We start from the raw sequence: 19,027 nt of genomic DNA on the forward strand, positions 1-19,027 counted from the left end.
ACTCCGTAGTGGCTAGTGGTTGAGTCATTAGAGCTGTTTATCAACAGCTGGGACCCCAGCCCATTGATATGTCAACAATTAGGAGGGTTGGGGATGGGTTTATAGTACCGTTTACATGGATAAGGATTTTTTTCCTTCAGTTTGCCACGCTACCCTTACCAACATTAGTGGACTTTTCTTATCCTGTGATTGTTGCATCTATAATCTTCTCCATTTACTCTATTGTCTAATCCAATTATTGACAAATCTGTGATGTGAAAATCACTGCCTGACAGTGCTAGATTTTGAGAAAGAAAACTACAGATCTTAATTCAGTGACACGAAACTTAGCGATGCACATAGGCCTGTTGACTCTGATGGAGTTAGTCTTTTGTTAAGCGATTAATTGCTTCCCTTCTGAATAAGCTGTGCTAAGCCTGTGGATGAACTGGCCCAATTTACACAATAAAGCCGATGCACAATAACCATTCCTGGTAAGCTGGGAGTCAGGGCTTTTGTACCAAGGTGGGGGAGATGGTAGTATGCATCAAAGGGGTTGCCACATAGCCAATTCTCTTTCGGGAAACGGTGCCTTGCAACCATTACCCACTTGCAGTTGAATCGGGCAACGGTTTGAAAGGGGATCCAGGGCAACCATTTCCCGCTTGGTCAACCGTTTCTATTTTGAATAGGCGGTGGTGAAACAAATGGGTCGAGCACCAGCGCAGCTTTCTGCACAGGTTGTGTAACATCCGTGGAGTCAGGCTCTTCCAACCTGGTGCTGGTGGTTGGTATCCGGTATTGTACGCTTGTAGCTTTTGCACGAACGCTACGACCGCCTAGCAACGTCGAGCGTTCTCTTTGCGATAGTCGATCTTTGGCACGCGGCGTGCTGAAGAAATTCGCCAGTCGACATGTTGCCAACAAGGCACAATCTCCACCCAAACTGTATGCTGTCCTGGATGATTTTGGTCGTCACATTCTGTACTCTCGCTCACATTTTCAACTTCTTTGCGCCGGTGACGACGCCGGCGTCACAGACGGGACGGCCGCCACCGCGGTCCCGCCAGCGCAAGGAATCGGAGCCGACACCGATTCAGCCAGTCACCAGCAAAGTTCGTCCCTCCGACTCCCAAAACATTCTCGTCATCTTCACCGGGCGGTGGGCCTACCTTCGAATCAACTTCGCTTACATCTATCGCAGTCTGCGGAAAAACGGCGGCATTCTGGACCAGGTGCACTACATAATGGTCCAGTACAACAACCGCACACTCTCTAAACTGACCCAGTTGGCCGACAGTGCCAACAAGCACCTAGGCCAGGAGGTGTTTCGGTTCCGATATCGCAACCCTAACAAGGACACGAGAGCTCGCCCAAAAGGCATCTTTGCTGAGATCACGTACGAGATTTTCAACGAAATGGCGAAATATCCGAAAAGGAAGTACCTCAAACTCGACGACGACATCGTGTACGTCCATCCTGGTGCCTTTGAGCAGTTGCTTCAGCAGCAGAACACCACCGAGTGCTTCGTCCACTTCGGCAACATCGGTGGGGCTAACTGGCGAAGCAGCTTCATCCACCAGGAGATGGGCATCTATAACAACCCGGCCATTAACCCCAAGAAACTCAAGTTCGGCTTCGATAAAGGTGGTCATCCGAAGTGTGGTTGGAAATCGGCGGAATGCGCCGAGCTGGCTCTGCGGGCGTTCCTCTTCCATCATGGCAACAAATCACTGGAGAAATATCTCTTCGACGGACGGTACCTGACCCAGGAGAGAGCTCGCTACAGCATCAACTTCCTGCTGATGGATGTGAACATCATTGACCTCAAAGCCATGATGGAGACTGGACCCATTGGCAACGATGACGAGGCTTGGTTGACGGTCAAATACTCCAGGAAAGTCAAGAACCCGAACTGCGTCGTTGGACACGCCTTTGTTGTGCATTTCTCCTACTTTACCACTGAGGCTGCCATTAAAAAACGAGACTTTCTGAAAAAGTTCGAGACCATCGCTTACGAGGACCTCGTTAAATTTCTGCCACAAGAGTTCCACACCATTCTTGCTTTCAACACAACAAACAAGGCATAAACATTCGGTAAATCTGTTCTAACTTATTAATTTATTTGTGTTTCGAGTCATTATGTGTTATAGAAAGATTCCCTTTTTATTTGCTTGTTTTGTTTTGAAGGGCGGTGCAATTTTCTGGCTTAGACTAAGGAAAAGACATTATTGACAGAGACTCCACTTTGATTTGTCAAAGATTTATGTCGTGGCTATCTTTGCTAGTGAGTCCAGACTCCTTTTGATGGGGGATACAATTCCAAATTTGGTAATTGCGCACGTTCCGCTCCGACACTCGCTTTTCATAAACATGGAACTGAACTGAATTGATTACAGAAAAATATGAAAGGGCTGCGTTGCACCGTGATCAGATTATAGACAAAAATAAATTATATAACTAGTGCTCTGAATTATGTAATTGTCGAGCTTTCGGTAACTGGGTACCTTCATCAGGGCAAGCAGATTCAGTCCACTGAACTTATGTTATGTGCACATCAGTTCACAAGTTACAGCTTGCTTAATGTTGTTTAAGCTTCTTGCTTAAGCTGAAACTAACGCACGCCTGCGCGACATACGTGCCTGTGTCACTACAGTTAACCCCTACGGTTGCAGTTAGTACATCACCCAAAGCGGATCTACTGTCTTTTACTTCGAATTCGACCTTGCGCCTTTTTAAATGGATGACCACTGTACCGTAAAAAGGACAGAAAAGACAAGAAACAAAAAACACAAGCAGACAACACTGAATCTGCTTGCCCTGGCGAAGGTACCCGGTTACCGAAATCTCGGCAATTACCAGTACATAATTCAGAACACTGATTATATATTATTTTTTGATTTAATGCTAGATGCGTTTTGGGGTAGCCAAATGAAAAAGGTACAACCGAGGTCTATAGATATATGTATGTTTCAAGGCTGATTTGTATTGTATAGTTTGGTCACTCGGTCAAGGAGAAACAACAAACAAAGTGAATTTTTTTTTATTCGAACAGGCGAGGTCGTGAATGTTCTGAGTCGTTTCTCAGACTTAAGCCACGTCCCTCCCCACAACTGTTCATCGTGCCAGAAAAGCAAAACACTTTTCATAATTTTAGTAATACATGTAAATGCTTTGAACTGTGAGATGAATTCTTAATACTTAATGAATACCCTTACCAACATTAGTGGACTTTTCTTATCCTGTGATTGTTACATCTATAATCTTCTCCATTTACTCTATTGTCTAATCCAATTATTGACAAATCTGTGATGTGGAAATCACTGCCTGACAGTGCTAGATTTTGGGAAAGAAAACTACAGATCTTAATTCAGTGACACGAGACTTAGTGATGCACATAGGCCTGTTGACTCTGATGGAGTTAGTCTTTTGTTAAGCGATTAATTGCTTCCCTTCTGAATAAGCTGTGCTAAACCTGTGGATGAACTGGCCCAATTTACACAACAAAGCCGATGCACAATAACCATTCCTGGTGAGCTGGGAGTCAGGGCTTTTGTACCAAGGTGGGGGAGATGGTAGTATGCATCAAAGGGGTTGCCACATAGCCAATTCTCTTTCGGGCAACGGTGCCTTGCAACCATTACCCACTTGCAGTTGAATCGGGCAACGGTTTGAAAGGGGATTAAGGGCAACCATTTCCCGCTTGGTCAACCGTTTCTATTTTGACTTGGCGCCTTAGTTGACATGAAGTCTCGAGTTATCGCTGTGATTGGCTGTCAGCTATTGACGTCATTAGTCAGTCAACAAAGGTTGTATCGACCCTTGGGTCGGGATGAACAAAAAAAAAACTAAGCCGAAGACCGGGGGAAGGGTACATCTGCCACGTGGTGGCGCTCTTCGTGTAAATAATGTCCGCATTTACATCAATTTGCACTGTTACCTTTAAAATGCCTTTACATTTGTTCAGGCAGGAATCGGGAAAATAACATCATTGCCCATGAATTCTTTCCAGGTCAGAAAGTGTGTAGAAAAATATCGTTGCCTCACGGGCAAGTTTAAACAAGTTTAACCTGTGCAGAAAATGAAGCACCTTGCACTACTGTTCTTGACTGAAAGCGGTGGCCACGAGCCTATACTAAGTAATGTTACGCCTAGACTGTGAACCAGCTGAAACTTGGTGCTAAAGAGAAAACGACTAATTAGTTTTATGACATTCATCGTAACACGTTTTAATACAGTGTGATGCATAAGATACGGAGGGAAACGTGAACAGTTGTGTTAAATGTGAACTCCGGTAAACATGTGGTATCTTGCTGAGCCTCTTAAATTTCCCTCTTCAAAATCGCACTTTAGTTGTCATGGGTTTCACAGACGATGCGTCTCTGTTTCACAGCGACCCAATGTCCCTCTTACATACACACCGGGCTTGTTGAAAGTGGTCTGAACCGCAGAACAGCGATGAACATACAGGCAAGCATTGTGGACAGATTAAAAGCTGAAATTTCAAACCTTCTTGCTCTACGCCCTCCTCTTCTTCCTCGTCTGGTTCCCCATCTACCATCCCTGCATCCAGCACCGATAACGAAGATGTAGTGTCGCCTTCTTCCTCCTCTTCCTCATCATCTTCCTCAACAGCATCCTCTTCCTCCATCTCTTCCTGGATCGCCTCTTCCGCCAGCGACCCCACCAGGGTTTCCAAGATTCGTCTGGCTCTCAACTCCTCTTCTGCGGAGGAAAAACATGAAGAAGACGTTTCGGCCCAGTGTCAGTTTGCACCATCAGAGCCCCTATTTTCGTATCAACTTGCAGACGTGCTTTTGACTGGATACTGTTTTCATGTTGTATCCTCCTCCAGCAGAAGCATCCCCTGATCGGTTGAAAAAAGCCCTTTGAGTCAGGAGTGTTCATTTTGTTGATAGCGATGCGACCGTGACGCGTACATTTTCACAGTCGTTCGCGAACCGACGAAGTTCAAGTCCGATCAAAGGAGCCTCCGTGGCTAAGAAAGTTGCGCCCCCTCTTGGTCCAGCTTGATGCTCAAACACAGTCTTTCAAGGCATGGTTAACTTGGAAGGTTGTGATGGTCAAACGTTGCCATAGGTTTCATTTGATTGGATTAAAGGGTTGGTTAAAAATCTTCTTGCCATGAATTTCATAACAGTGGCGTAGATTTGTGCCGGGAACTGGGCAATGGGGGATCTTGGGGAAAGGATTTGCTCAGCCATTGAAAGTTGAAAAGCGGCGCTGACACCAGAAGACTTTGTTCATGATTGGGATGTACATCTGTAAAATGTATTAAAACTACTGCAGAACCGTACATCAAAACGGCGTATTCATTTTCATGTTTCATATTGTTCTCTCTCTTTGAGTGCTATGGAATATAATTATTCTGGTTGTTAGGAAGTATGCACAACTCTTCACAGCCCTCCTTCATTTCTCCCGGCCCAGCTCGAAAAAGTAGGGGGAAAGATTGCCCCTACTTTGATTCCCAGGGTCAAAAAGTGGGGATACCCCAATGACGGAAGATGATAGGCGCCAATGAGTTTTAAAGTGATATACGTTGAATGCATGGATTTCATTCTCAAGAACTTGGAACTAGGCCCACATGCGTAATGGCTTTCGTGTATTTCGCTCTCATACTCTTTCGTACATCTTTGCATTATTTACCCATGACGGGACTTCTATAATTATACATGTATGTCAAAGAATGCCAAATCGAATCAAACCAAACATGGTACCATGATCGTAGGAAAGTGCAGGACACTGCAAATCAAAAACTCCATGATTCTCTTCATCGCATATGCGATGAGTTGTTTCACAGCAGAGGCATTAGATCTATCGACTTTTACACTGCTTTTAGTGCCCTGCTGGTGCGTTGCTCCCTCCCGGCTCATCAATATTGAGAAACTATACACCCCCTGTGTGGCAGCAAACGTGGCACGATTTCGACAGGGAATTGGTTATTTTGTCAATTCAGCCAGTTTGGTCGTGGAAATCCCCGCTGAAGGGCACGAGGCGCATTGGCCTTCTCCTTGCTCACGGTAGTCATAATAAATCATACGGCGAACTGTAACTTGGTAATACTATACTTCCAAGGCAGAGGCTAAAACCGTCAAACTTATTCGCATTTCTGTCCTTATTATTCATCCTAAACAACCTTTGTGTTTTTTTCCCAATTCGGGACTATTGGCGATTCCTTACCGTAGAATGATTAGAGCTTGCCCAGAAAATGTTTGGTCAAAAGGTGGCGGTGTTTGATTACCACGTACAATAATACCAGCGACCCGTTCAGTCTTTGTTTTGGCGAGGTGAAAGGCAAAACCCTTCCCTGGTGTATCCATGCAGCGCCCCATTCATTTTGTTGCGGCTCTCGCGCTCGGTCACGTTCTCAAGAGAACTGTTCACAGTATCCATGGAGATTCATATCTGTAGCAACGCAATGCAGCGAGGGCGAACGTTTCATGAAAGTAGGACATTGAGGTTAAAGTTTCATGAAAAAAAGGAAGGCACAAAATAATTACATTTCGTGTTTTTCCCGCATCGATAATAAATCTGAAAACTGGGAGTTGGCTGACTGATACCAATTTTCCCAATAATTGAACAGCTAAATTGTTTTACACTCGCGTGATAATGGCAAAAGAGGAAACGACAATACGGGCGATTCTCAGTAGTGTGCCTCCAAGAGTTAGCAACGCGTTGTCCAATCACAATGCTCGAAATCTGCTGACCCAATGCCAGTTTGGAAAGAGTCGACAGATTTCGCGCGTTGTGATTGGCCAACGCGTTCCAAACTCTTGGAGGTGCAGTATTGTGAATCGCCTGTATTAGTGTTTGTCAAACTCCTTCATTTTCTCGATCAATATTTCTACGTTGGTTATACATCAGAAAGGAGGCCATCTCACAATAATTGGTTCTAACCTTTTGAGAAGAAAGCGGTCCTTCCCTAGGAAGCAGACAACTCTCTGTGCCTTTTATATGAATCTCCAGTGGAAGGCAGTTTTCAAGGAAAGGAAAATCGAGGTGCTTTTTTTTCTTGAAAAGGACATTCAGTAAGTTTCAACTTAGACTGCTCCGCGGAGTATCCCCACCTTCCTTTTCTTGGTCTTGAAGACGCAGTATCTCAGCTGCCTCCTCCCTCAGCTCCTCCTTTTCCGCTTCATCCAAGGACTCGCCTACGAAGTCTTCCTCGGAGTTGCTCAGCGAGTAATCGGAGCCGTAGTCCGAGGCCAGCCCCTCCTCGTCCGAGGAGAAATACTCGAATTTAAACGGGTCTGGAGGACATGCGGGCAGAAAAGTGGTTATATATCGAGACAGACTCGCCACGTCTCTTTCTCCCAAGAAAGGATTTCTTTTGGGCGTCACTACGCATCTAACTGAGAGCCTGTGTGTCTCGATCGGATCTAGATTTAGATCGGTGGTTTCAAGGCTGGTTTGCACCATCCATTAGGCGGGTTCTGGTGTCAGTGAACCAACGTTAGATAACTGATTTTGATCTAGATCTGCACAAAACGAACAGGCCCTGTCAGTTGAATTAAGGAAACTCTAGTGCACTTCCAAAACTGTGTTTAGCAACTGAACACTTCTCTCATGTGTTTAAATACCAAGTAGAGTATTCGTTTATTGGTAGAGGGTGTTTAGCAATTGAACACTGGTGCTCAGGAATTGGAAGAGCGATTTCCAGCATCTCAGGACATTTGCAAAGTGGTAGACATAAAGATTTTAACTGTAGGGCACGTTTTAGAGTATGATTGTACTTGGACTGATTCACCTTCCCCGTCCTCTGCTTTCTCTTGGTCTTGTTCCCTCTCCAGTCTGTCCTCTTCTTCGACCAACAGCCACTTTAGCTCCCTCTCGGCATCCTCCTGCAGCACCTCCTGCGCCCAGATGTCGTCCAGGATGTTCTGCACGGCCATCTCCTCCATCTCTTCCTCCACGATGTCGGCAGTCTCCTCCGCCACTGCCTCATCGATCTCCTCTGCTGCCTCCACCTCGGCCTCTGCCACAAGAAGCGCCTCCAGGAGATCCTCCAGATCTTCGGACAGATCTTCAGCCTGTTCAACCTCCGCTGCATAAATCTCTTGGTCTTCCGGTGATCCTTGGAGGAGAAGGTTGGCCAGCCACGGTGAGATGTCCACGTTGTTGTCCTCCGCGGGCCCGTAGTCTGGATACATTTCGGTTTCCTGCCCGAAATCCAAATCCAGGCCTTCTGGATAAATGGCATTGCCTCCCAAGTCGAAGGCATCCGCCTCCGCGTCACCCGCGTAAAGAGCACCGCTGTCGTCGTGGTCTGTGTTCCAGTCGTTCGCTTTGCCCCTCTCGTATTCCTCAAGGAAGTCCAGTGCTTGCAACAGCTCTTCCCTCCTAGGGAATCGCCCCTGGACTTGCTCTCTCTCCACGGCGCCGTATCCGGCCACGGACGGTAGGGAGACTATCTTCTGAGCTTCAGTTACTGTCGGCATGACTCCCACGAGGCATGCAGCGGCCAGTAGTAGCAGGAACGCCGTCAATTCCATGATTACAGAATTCTACAGGCTGTACTGTATTACTCTTAGAATCTGTGTTCGAAACAAAAAAATTCAAATTCAGCATTGCCTTTCTCAAAAATTTGGGGCAACTTGCATGTTGACAGTGGGGAAATTATATTCACCTTTTCTCAGATAGATGTCGACGATTTTTAAAATTGTAACAGTTGAACAAATTGCATCGCAGAAAGTACAAGCATTCATGCATAGAACAGTTTTCCATTGAAAGCTCTACACACCAGCATGATTGTGTAAGCCAAATCTGAAACCATCGACGCACTAAGAGTCGCGCTTGACAAATGCTTACAACCAAAATTGCCTCTGCACTTTATCATGGTATGGCAATTAATGTTGCCGCACGACAGGAGCAACGGGAATGTACGCCAAGGCTGTTTAATTATCGGTACACGCGAAAACGGTGAGCGTTTTTTCCGCTCCCCGCGGACCAATTAGTCTCATTTGTTTCGGAACACTGAGCGCTAATAGCGAGTCTGCCATCGTCAGGCACATGCGCAATTAGGGAGATGTCCTAGATATGGAGCTTGAACGATGATGGCGGAGCAAACATCGGAAGCGTATTTCCCTTTCTGGCAGGAATAATTGCTCGTGCGGACGAGGGGGGGTGGGGATAGGGGAGGCGGGAGGGGGCAAACCTTTACGTGCACACAAGAAACGTCGTCGATGGAAGTGTTTGGGAATAACGGGACGAGGTGTTGTACCGGTGGAGACTGTCGGCCTGAATCAGGCAGCCGAGCGGGAAATTAGTCGCTATTGTTGACAAATGCTGCTGGGTAGGAAGAGGATTAACGAGCGTTGCTAGGCAACCAGGGAAGTTGGTCACCGGTCGGACATTGACAGTTTTTTTTCTCCGTTTGTTGTGGCACAAAATCTCTGGCGCATCCGCTGGCCAGAGACTTAGGGACTCATGCATGAGTTAAAAGCATCCAAAACTGCGCTCATGCATATTTCTAGGAATGCATTACATTACAGGTTTGTTAGCTACTTCGGCACAGCTATAGTCTTGCAACACGTGCATAGGCTGTTTAATAATCCTAATGTTTCAGCTCTTCGCAGACAATTAAAAAGATAAATCAAAACACTTTTGTCACTTCAGGTCAGCCGCACCAAATACCATTTTTTTCTGAATATACATGTACAAAAAAAGAATGCTTCCTTTCACCGGGTGTCGACACAATTGATTGAGTATGAGCAACGTATTCTATGCGGCAAAGATTATGATATATTTTCAATTATCTTTATGTGCTCGGCCTATACCTTCGGGCAGCGTTTGTCATTATTTTGAGCGCGCACACGCCAACTGTTTGGTCCATCGGTCGACCACGCCGTTTTTTTTTAAACTGTGCATTAACATCGCCACCTTAGCAATCATGTGCATGGCTAGAGTCTAGACTGCACATTACGTGCGTATCAGACTTCGTGCATAAACAAGGACGAAGGACTTCAACGTTCCTCGTGTGTTAGGATTCATCCTGTGTTCTCGCCGGGATATGATAGAAACGTTGTGTTTGTTATCACTGTCGTCGAATGGCTAAAAGGCATGCCAAAAATAAATCACCGAATTTTAACTGGCTTTTTAACCCAAAGGATATGCGCCTTGCTTCAACATTGGATAAAATAGGTGGATACCTTTCAGTACGGGATATGATACAGCACGTATCTTTGGCGAACTCCCCTGTCTACGCCCCTGAGGTGGTCTTTTGAGCCATTGCTATGACTTCTGACCATAATAACATGTCATGTGACAAATGAGGAAAGTGCTCCATTGACAGAGCGCTATATAAGGTCCGATTCAGGTTCAAGCAACCTCGTGTAATGGGCTCAAAATCACAAGCCATTGATTTTGTGTAGCTGGAGATGGTCGTATAGAGGTTGAAATTATCGAGACTGTAGAGATGAAAGGTCATTCTCAATCGCGAGTGCACATGCACCAAAGCATGGCAGCGTTGGCAGGCCATTGGCCATCAATTTTCGCCTGCTTGTCATTGGCTATAAGGTTCATAAGTGTCACTGCAATAATGACTAACAATATCGGTCATCAGTTAATGCGTGTGTGATTCACCTTAGAAACGGCGCCATGAATTCATCCTTGTTAGCTTGTTTGCTTAGACTGCACGAATCGTTAAAAGTTTTGCCTCTGTAGACGTTTTCCATCTGGTGGGAGATCCAATTTGAAAGACCTCTCAAAGTACACATTACAAAAAAGATTCCAGGAAATCATTCGCACAATATTTCAAAGCAAATAATTGCAAGTACACGTATATTGGTTCTGGGTACTTCACGACTACCAAATAAACAAACGGCGGAGTACCTCTTCGTGCAGTACAACACCAATGTAAATTCCATCATAAATATTCACATACAATATTCAGGTTTCTGAGCAGACTACAGAATAACTGTCGAGTTTGTTTTACATCGTGATTAATCTCAGTCAAACGAGCGGTTGAAAGCTGCAATCTCCTTAGAGGCGACATGCTACGCCAACGTGCTTGTTCATGCGCGTCTGGCGCAGAGTTGGCGCGCGAGTATTAAATTCCACGAAATCTTCTGGACCCTTGTGGACGCATGGCGCCGCGTGCACAGCGTCCAGATTTCACCCTGACACTATCTGTCTGTCACCGTTGGGAAGGGGAGGGGGCTTGAGCCTGGCGGGGAAGGGCTCTCTTCCTTCCTCACTTCCTTAGATCTTGAGCTAGAATGGGTAAGTCTATAGAACCTCGACAAGTTTGAAGTCAAAGGTGTTTGATAATGGTTAATAAAAATCATGCGCTCAATTGCTTGTGCACGCGGCAGGCATTATTTCCAAACGCACCATGAAAAATTCCCCCGCAGATTTGAAGAACAGACAACAGATAAGGAACAATCTTCCAACGACGAACTGACAAATGCATATGTACTCTGATAAGTCAAAATGCAAGCTGAATTAAGCTGGATTTCACATCAGCATAAGAGACTTGACTAAACAGAGAAGAACATGAAACCAACATGGATGTGCTGGGAACAGGAGATGCGGGAATTTCAGCAGTGTGTTCAGCAGAGAAAAGTGCGTTCCCGTTTTAAGCCCATAACGTGATAAGCATCCGTGAAACCTTGCCAGAATCTCGTAATGGAATTCGATGGATTTTTTTTTTTCTCGGGTGGGGGTTGCTGATCAACGTTTTGATTAAACGGGAGGGGGAGAGTCTTCTTGATACAGTGGCTCCCTTCGATTTCAGTGCCCGTTAGTAACCATCCTGCCCGGGCCGTCCATCCAGACAATCCGGGCATCATCAAATATGCACGACGATGCACAAATAACTGCGGGGGCCTACATCCGACCCATCACTGTATTCATGAAGAGTATAACAGTGCAGAAGCCCCTTGTGGGAGTACCACGTGCTTGTGGAACATTGATGAAAAGAAGAGACTGTAGGGATGTTCACCGAACGGATGAACCTCCAGGCTAATTTGCTGCGGGCGCAGACAGGATCGTATTTGAAGGGCAAAAATTAGATGAGATTAAAATGAATTTTCTGATCGCGAAAATTTACTAATTGTTCTTAGAGTAATGTGGAATTCGTAACAATAAGAATCCCTCTTTAATTCCAGTAATGATTCCGATCGGATTGTCCAGCACCTAAAGCCCATAAAAACTCGCATACCAGTCTGTTTGAACATCCAACAGTCAAAATATGGAGGGTAATGTCAATTCGTCTTGTGTACAGTCTGAAGTAGGGGATTTCTTTTTTCAAGCGAGCGCAAATCCCTTCCAAATCTGCCCGTGGACAATTCAATTAGATATGGCGGAGGGGGGGGGCACGAATAGGATCCGATCGTCACTGCCTCCGAGAGAGATACATTTGCCTCACTGTCATTTCTATCGAAGCATATTCACCCTTCCGTCAGGGTCACTTGTAACGCAGGATGCGACCGATCCTGCTGTGTTTTCCGCCTACCGTTTCCGGAATATCGTGCCTAGATTACCATCGAGCCGTAACTGCCCTTTAGAAACAAAAACAGCTGAAGATATGTCCGATAGGCCTATAGTACCCTCACTTTACAAATTTGGGGGGGGACTTCTCTGTATGGGGTGTTTTACTATAGCCCAGCCGGCCGTTCTTAATTTCTGTTTTGTTGGTTAACGAATGCACAAGTCATTTGAGAAATGTGTTATTCCAAAGTGGTCACACCTGAAAATAGTTGAAAGTCCTATAGTTGAACAAAATGAAGCCACTCTGGGGCCCATTTTGTGCAAAATTTGGTGAGACACAAACTTGTAGTTCTGTTAGAGCCTACTTTTTTTTTCTTTTTTTACAAACCTTCCAAGTTTGGGACCCATCAAACAGCAAAAAGTGTAAATCAGAATCCGCCCGTGTGTGCTATGCATACGGCCTATTCTCTGGCCATTTAAGCGTGCAGTCACCGGTGTCGGCCGTCGATGCAGAAGTTGATAAAGAGACTTCATATACTCGGCCCGTTTCAGCAACCTAAAAGGATTCTTATCTGTCAGGCCCAAAGTGCCTGGCAACGTAACATGGCGACGATTAGAAACGCTCTTCTTTGTTCCCAGGGGTAAAGAGCAAAAACGCTCCTGGAACGGGAAATTCTGTGGTTGCTGGTTGTTGCTTTCTTGAATCTAGTGTTGCATTACCACTTTGTTGTGTCCGTAGGCAGTGATTTAACCACATTTGCACCCCTCTCTAACATTTGCATGGTAATTTACTTGCTGAGAAGTAGTGGGAATATTAGTGTACTATATAGTTTTTTTTTCTCGAATCGATTAAATCCTTGTTAAAATCTCAGATAAATTCAAATTAGCCTCGAACAAGAGCCACATTGGTTGATACCAAAAGAATCCACTACAGGCGCATGCACATGTACGTGTAAGGAAATCTCTAGCTCGGAGTAAAATCATCACGGAGCCACCACTGAGCCAAAATCGAAGCCCGAATGCAATGATGATTTGGCTTGCAGGTGCAGCGGAATTGATTGGAGTTCGTCCCTCAGAGGTTGTTCATTACGTTTCAAGGATTTTCTTGCCCACCCCCCTCGAGTCAGTGGCTGGATGGAAACTGTAAAAGATCACCTAGGCAAATGCTGCGCCATGTTGGTTTCGTTGCTGCAGTCTTCGGGTTCGTTTTTACGGGATCGGATACACCGAGAACCATTCCAGAACACCTTTCGGTTTGGTTCTGGGTGATATCTCGCCAGCAAACTCGCTACAGCTGCACAATGCCAGTCGAACCAACTTGGTAACTCATTAAACACCGTGGGAGGGAACAGTCCTCATCTGAAGCTGAGATGACCATCCGCACAGTGAAGTGCGAGACGGCGGCAAGATTCTAATAGTTCAATGTTATCTCTCGAATTAATACTGTTCGAGAAGGTCTTCACCTTAGCTATCTAAATTCAACTTCTTGTCAACATGAGTATTAGCCTTTTTTTCACAAGTCGACAGTATTGAATTGAAAGCGATGTTAACTTTTCTTTTATTTTGGCCTCCTTAAAATAACAATAAAAACACTGAATTAAAAGTTAATGCCATTTATGTTGATGAAGAATTTGAAATTTGTGATTATTTATATTTAAATGTGTTAGGCCATTGTTTTTAATAAAGTGACAAGACACGAAATCCCAAATAGTCTGGCAAAATAATGGAAGGCTGAAGCCCTCTGTTGGCCCAGGGAGGCAAGAATTTTTTTCTGAAAACGTTCGCCCAAATTGGTCCATTCTTTTACAAAAATCGCTTAATTAAACCTCATAAAAAGTGGTACCAGCAATTCTAAAATGATTGTACTGTCATTTCCTTATCAAAACGGAAAACAAGGGGGAAAAAAAAGGAAAACTACCCCTGCCCCGCATTCGCCCCTACCCCTGCCCCCGCTGGATGTGGCAATGAACATGGGATGGCACACTTCGTTCAAATGTTCCAGACGTTTTGGCTCAGTTTTGTTTTCATGTACAGTCACAGTAATGACCTAAATACTGAAAAGATATTGGACATCATAAAGTTACCTTTAGAGTCCATCAATCGCAAAGCTTATGTCACATCATTTTGAAACCCACACCGTGTATTACAAAAGGGTACTGCAATGCGATTAGGTACAAAGCAGAATTGATGGAGATCAGACTGAGATATTGCGGGTGAAATCCGGCTATAAAAAGAATCTTAACCCTCTGATTTACGTTTCCATTGTGGCGAAAAAACATCTGTCAGAAATCCATCTTCATGCCACAGAAATGATTGGAAGTAATCTGCGGTAGTTTTATATACGATATCTTTTATGAAGGGCTCTCGTTGGCGCGTGATGTCACAACCGTAGGTAATTGGTAATACCACAGGACCCGTTCTAATGCAAATTATCTGTTCCCGTCTCTGTCTGTATCGGCGATAGGCTATTAAGCCCTTAAGGCCGGCTTGATTAAGAAATACATTGAAAGGAAAAACAGCTGGGAGGAAAAAAAACAACGAAAAATTTCGTCATTAATTTTCGTTGTGGAAACGACTAAAGACATTTTCTTCTGGCGAAGAAATTATTAATTAGCAAAAAACCAACAGATGAACGGGAATTTTCGCGACCAAGAAAAGCTATTCTAGAGAAGTTACGGCAATGAAGGTATGATGCAATTACATCTCTGCTGCTTTCATTTTAACAAAGCCTAGATCTACACCTTGCCAAATTGGCAAAGTCACGTATGAATATAACACCAAAGGTAATAGGTCCCCTTTAAAAGACACACTGCAAAAACTGAGGTGTCAAATTTAACACACCGGTGTTACCAGAGGACTACACCAACACTTTTCACCGGTGTTAAAAATATTGGTATTACTTGGTGTTACTTTTAACACCCTCTAGAGCATTGTAACACTTACAGGTGTGCAAAGTAACACCTGCAGTGTTAAAGTAACACCCTTTGGCGTGTTCATCTAATAACACCAAAAAAGGTCGAGTTTAACACCACAGTTTTTGCTGTGTACCAATAATGTCAGCATAACAACGTAGATTAGCAGTTACGGTAATTGCCTGCAAAGCCTGGGGTGACAGATGAATTTTGCCTTTTGTATTCTAACCCAAGAAACATTCAGCTCAATAGTGAACGTGGACTGTATCACTCGCGGGATCTCGTGCTAGACGTTGTCTATTCTCTTGGACTTGTTACTTGCCCAGTTCGTTTGAGCGCTAAATACCTACCTACCGGGCTCGTTATACGGTCTGTCTGGAGCGTAATAGACCTCGGGGCTACAAGTGTCAACAGCACGCAGATCTTTTAGTCTCACAGAAGAGAGAGCATGACTTATTTCGTCGGGGTAATATTTGATTTGGGTTTTTGTAAGTTCCTAGCTGCCTCAGCGGTGCTAGGTTTAAGGTCGAGGTTTGGTAGCGGATCCTATATTAATGGCAGAGGGTGGTGCCCCAAACGGCGTCGAAATTCCAATACTGAATGAGCACAATACGAGCAAATATTGGCTCATTCCGGAGAAAATTCCTTCCTGTAGTAACAGCATTCAATAACCATCTATCAGCTGAGGGACAAGGAAGGTGTCTGCCTACAAAGGAAAATTTGAAATATACGGCGATTAGTTCCCACTACCTCTAGATCCACCCGTGAGAATGGCATGCGTCAACAGATTGTACTTTCACCCATTGGATAAAATGAATTTGTGGGTGAAAACCAGGAGAAGGTATAAGTAAAAAATGATCGAAAATTTTTTCTTGAAAATGCACCGATAGGTCTACCTCTTTAAATCGACTGTCAGATGCACATCATTTTTTTTCACAGGGAAATCTTAAATAACCTTTGGCGTAATGGCTACCGCCGGAGATGAGAAACCTAAAATTCACTAGCCAAAACAAACAACTCCAAAGAGGGGTAAAAAAGAAAGCAAGCCTTTGATAAAAAAATCTCGCCCTATTGAAACAAAATGCGGAAAAATTTGAACTCACAAGTGGGAGATGGTAGCGCATTTAAAGGGGAGAGAAGTTTTGTAAGCAATGACAGTGCAGGATCGATTCATGTTGCAATCCCACGCACACGCAGTTTCGCATGCATCCGGAGGTTCAACGTCCAGCCACGTAATTTCAATGTATCAACGGAAATTAGAAGCGTCCCCCGAGACTCATACCAAGTCGACATTAATGTGCACCCCCCCCGGCAATCATCAAAAGGGCGTACTTCGCCGCAGGCAGGCTCGGTAACAAGGGAAGCAGACAGAACGCGAGACAGGGTGAGGCGTGGGCGGTTGTTGGGATACGATGACTAAATTAGCAATGTTTTGCATTGGCCACTTCATAACGGATCACAGTGTGTGGGAGTTATTAAGCTCGGCATTTTACTGAACATTGTATCTGTGCTGTGTTCTCTGAATGTATCCCGTCTGAGTTGAGTCACACATTGTACTACCCATGTCGATTTCGTATCGTTCATTCCCGTACAGCTCTGTACTTGTCACGGTGTTGGGCTTACTTTATTGATCTAACTTTGTTTTCCAGGATACGGGAGTGATATCATTCTAATCTCTTCGAAGCTTTTAGTTTTGCTTCCAAAGACCAACATTAGGCATCCATCAGTAGTTGATGTTCGTTCGAAGATTACAAAGATAGGGCCTATCTCCTTCAAATCGTCCCACCCGTTAATTGCATGCACTGTGCAAGAGATTCAGTACACCAACACCTGGGTTACAATCAGCTTTAGCTATGCATAAGCGTGTTACTGGTTAAGTTAACGGAAACAAAATCACGCCTTGTCTTTCATACCAATTTGAATGATCTGTTTACAAAGAAACTATCAATACGTAACTCCAACATCACATAAAGATTGACATTCTCCGGTGATATCACCTTCACAGTCGATAGAAAAGCTGAGTCGCCATCACAATCTTGAATTTACGAATTTACACAATGGTTGTGGATAAATGATGTTGCTAGAACGAATTTTAGCTACAGTCAACATTGGCAAATACAAAGAGACACATTGGGTGCTGTGCGATTGTTATGCACACAGCAACAGCGCCAGAACTCTAAGGCTTTGTTCACTACATTAATACCGAGGAAGGGTTTTCTTCCAATTCTTTGTTACTTTTCTTTAGATAATGTGAGGAAAAGAGCTGCACCTAACGACCTCCTTTAAAAATCGCGGTAAGGACGCCCTTTTGTTGCAAAATGGAAGTGAAGTGGAGTTACAATTTTATCAAAATCAAGGAAAGACAGAACTGGCAGAGTGGACGCTGACCAAAGTCACTGTTTTGATGGCAACGAGTACGAAAGGGGAAATTCTAACACAGGGACCGCTCCTTTTTATGAGAGTTCGAAATAATATCTTTTCGGCGCGGTGGGCAGGGGTCTCAGCCGTTCTTGATTACTGAAAATGTCTTGATGAGCTAGAAACATATCTCGGAGGGACTAGACGTTATGAGCCGGCGCTGTGCTGACAAAAACATCTCTTCTCCGATGCCAGATTAGTCCACGGCTGTTTGAAAACCTTTCCTGGAAATCAATTGTCCGCAGATGTTTTTTCGGCTATACCGTATGTTACTTCTGATAAGATGAAATCCTTGGAACAAAAACTCACCAATTTTGCAGTAGATCGTAAAAGAAACAACGGTTCAGAGAGAACATCCCTCTCGCTTATCAATTTAATTGGGACAAGGGCAGAAAAAGGATAGGCTATCAGGCGTCGTGAAACATTGCATATACTGAGATCTGACAAGGAACTGGGGAGGGGCGAGTGATTCTGGGGCAGAAGCGGTAGAATTGGTTACACGCGGCCGCATTTTCGTGTTAGTGCCCCGCTTCGTGACATTCACTCTTGAAATGGCCGTCGTCTGTCACAAAGAAGCGTGTAATGTTGTAGCCTTTCATTTCCCGTAGTGTCGTTCGGGCCCACACACAGCCGTGCAAACTCCTTTGCCATGCATGTTCCACATTACACTGTTGATTTTGCCGTGTCCCTATAATCAAGGGGGGAAAAGCTTCGGGGCTCCCCGACCGCTCGCGCGCTCGGAAATAAATGAAACTCGTCGGCACGCTATATGGGACAGAAACGACAGCGCGCACGAGAGAGCTTGTCACCTTAAATGAAAGCTTTACTCCTTTAGGTATTTCCAAGGTTCCCCGATGGAAATAGGATGAATGGCCAGCGGCAGGAGGCCCACTCGGCGGGTATGGCTGTAGCACGTCTGATTCCGACACTACGCTCCGCCCTACGCAACTGACTGCACTAAGAAATTAAGACATGCCGGGGTCGACTACTTACGTGCGCTTTCTATATGGCTAAAACTAATACTTCAGAGACGTGGGGTTCGTAAGAAGGGACAAGCCCCTGAAAAAGTAGAAATAAGGGGAAGACAGAGACGAAAACGGACTCAAAATGCCAATTTGCCAGTAGACAAAAATCTTCAAATTGGCCCATTTTCACTTTGAATGGTTTGTCACTTCCGTTCCGTGCTTTATGGTCAGTTCAATGCTGATGAGTTCCCCCGGAAAAGTGCTTTGCCCCTCCCCCCTGCAATCGCAATGAAGTTGAGGTAA

The 19,027-nt window shown here is 44.7% G+C and overlaps 2 protein-coding genes across 5 annotated transcripts in view; one reads left to right on the forward strand and one right to left on the reverse strand.

Moving 5' to 3' along the window:
- Positions 1-19,027, reverse strand: part of LOC110988097 (uncharacterized) — a 46,905-nt gene that overhangs the window by 4,737 nt on the left and 23,141 nt on the right. For 3 of the 4 annotated variants that reach the window (XM_022251342.2, XM_087145637.1, XM_087145636.1), the window contains 3 exons: positions 7,748-8,534; positions 7,068-7,250; positions 4,489-4,704 (listed from right to left, as the gene is read on the reverse strand). In XM_022251342.2, coding sequence (XP_022107034.1) covers positions 4,489-4,704; positions 7,068-7,250; positions 7,748-8,492 — 1,144 coding nt within the window. In that variant the 5' untranslated portion in view covers positions 8,493-8,534. Of the gene's footprint in view, positions 1-4,488; positions 4,705-7,067; positions 7,251-7,747; positions 8,535-8,626; positions 8,648-19,027 lie in introns of those variants that run through there. The other variant, XM_087145639.1, reaches the window with a different exon arrangement.
- Positions 840-3,205, forward strand: LOC110980822 (uncharacterized). The gene has a single exon (XM_087145640.1). The coding sequence runs from the start codon at positions 894-896 to the stop codon at positions 2,067-2,069; it is 1,176 nt and encodes a 391-aa protein (XP_087001766.1). The 5' UTR covers positions 840-893; the 3' UTR covers positions 2,070-3,205.

The sequence above is a fragment of the Acanthaster planci genome, linkage group LG14 (genome assembly GCF_054643075.1).
Source record: "Acanthaster planci isolate LZ-2023a linkage group LG14, COTS_SCS, whole genome shotgun sequence".
Classification (NCBI taxonomy): Eukaryota; Metazoa; Echinodermata; class Asteroidea; order Valvatida; family Acanthasteridae; genus Acanthaster; species Acanthaster planci.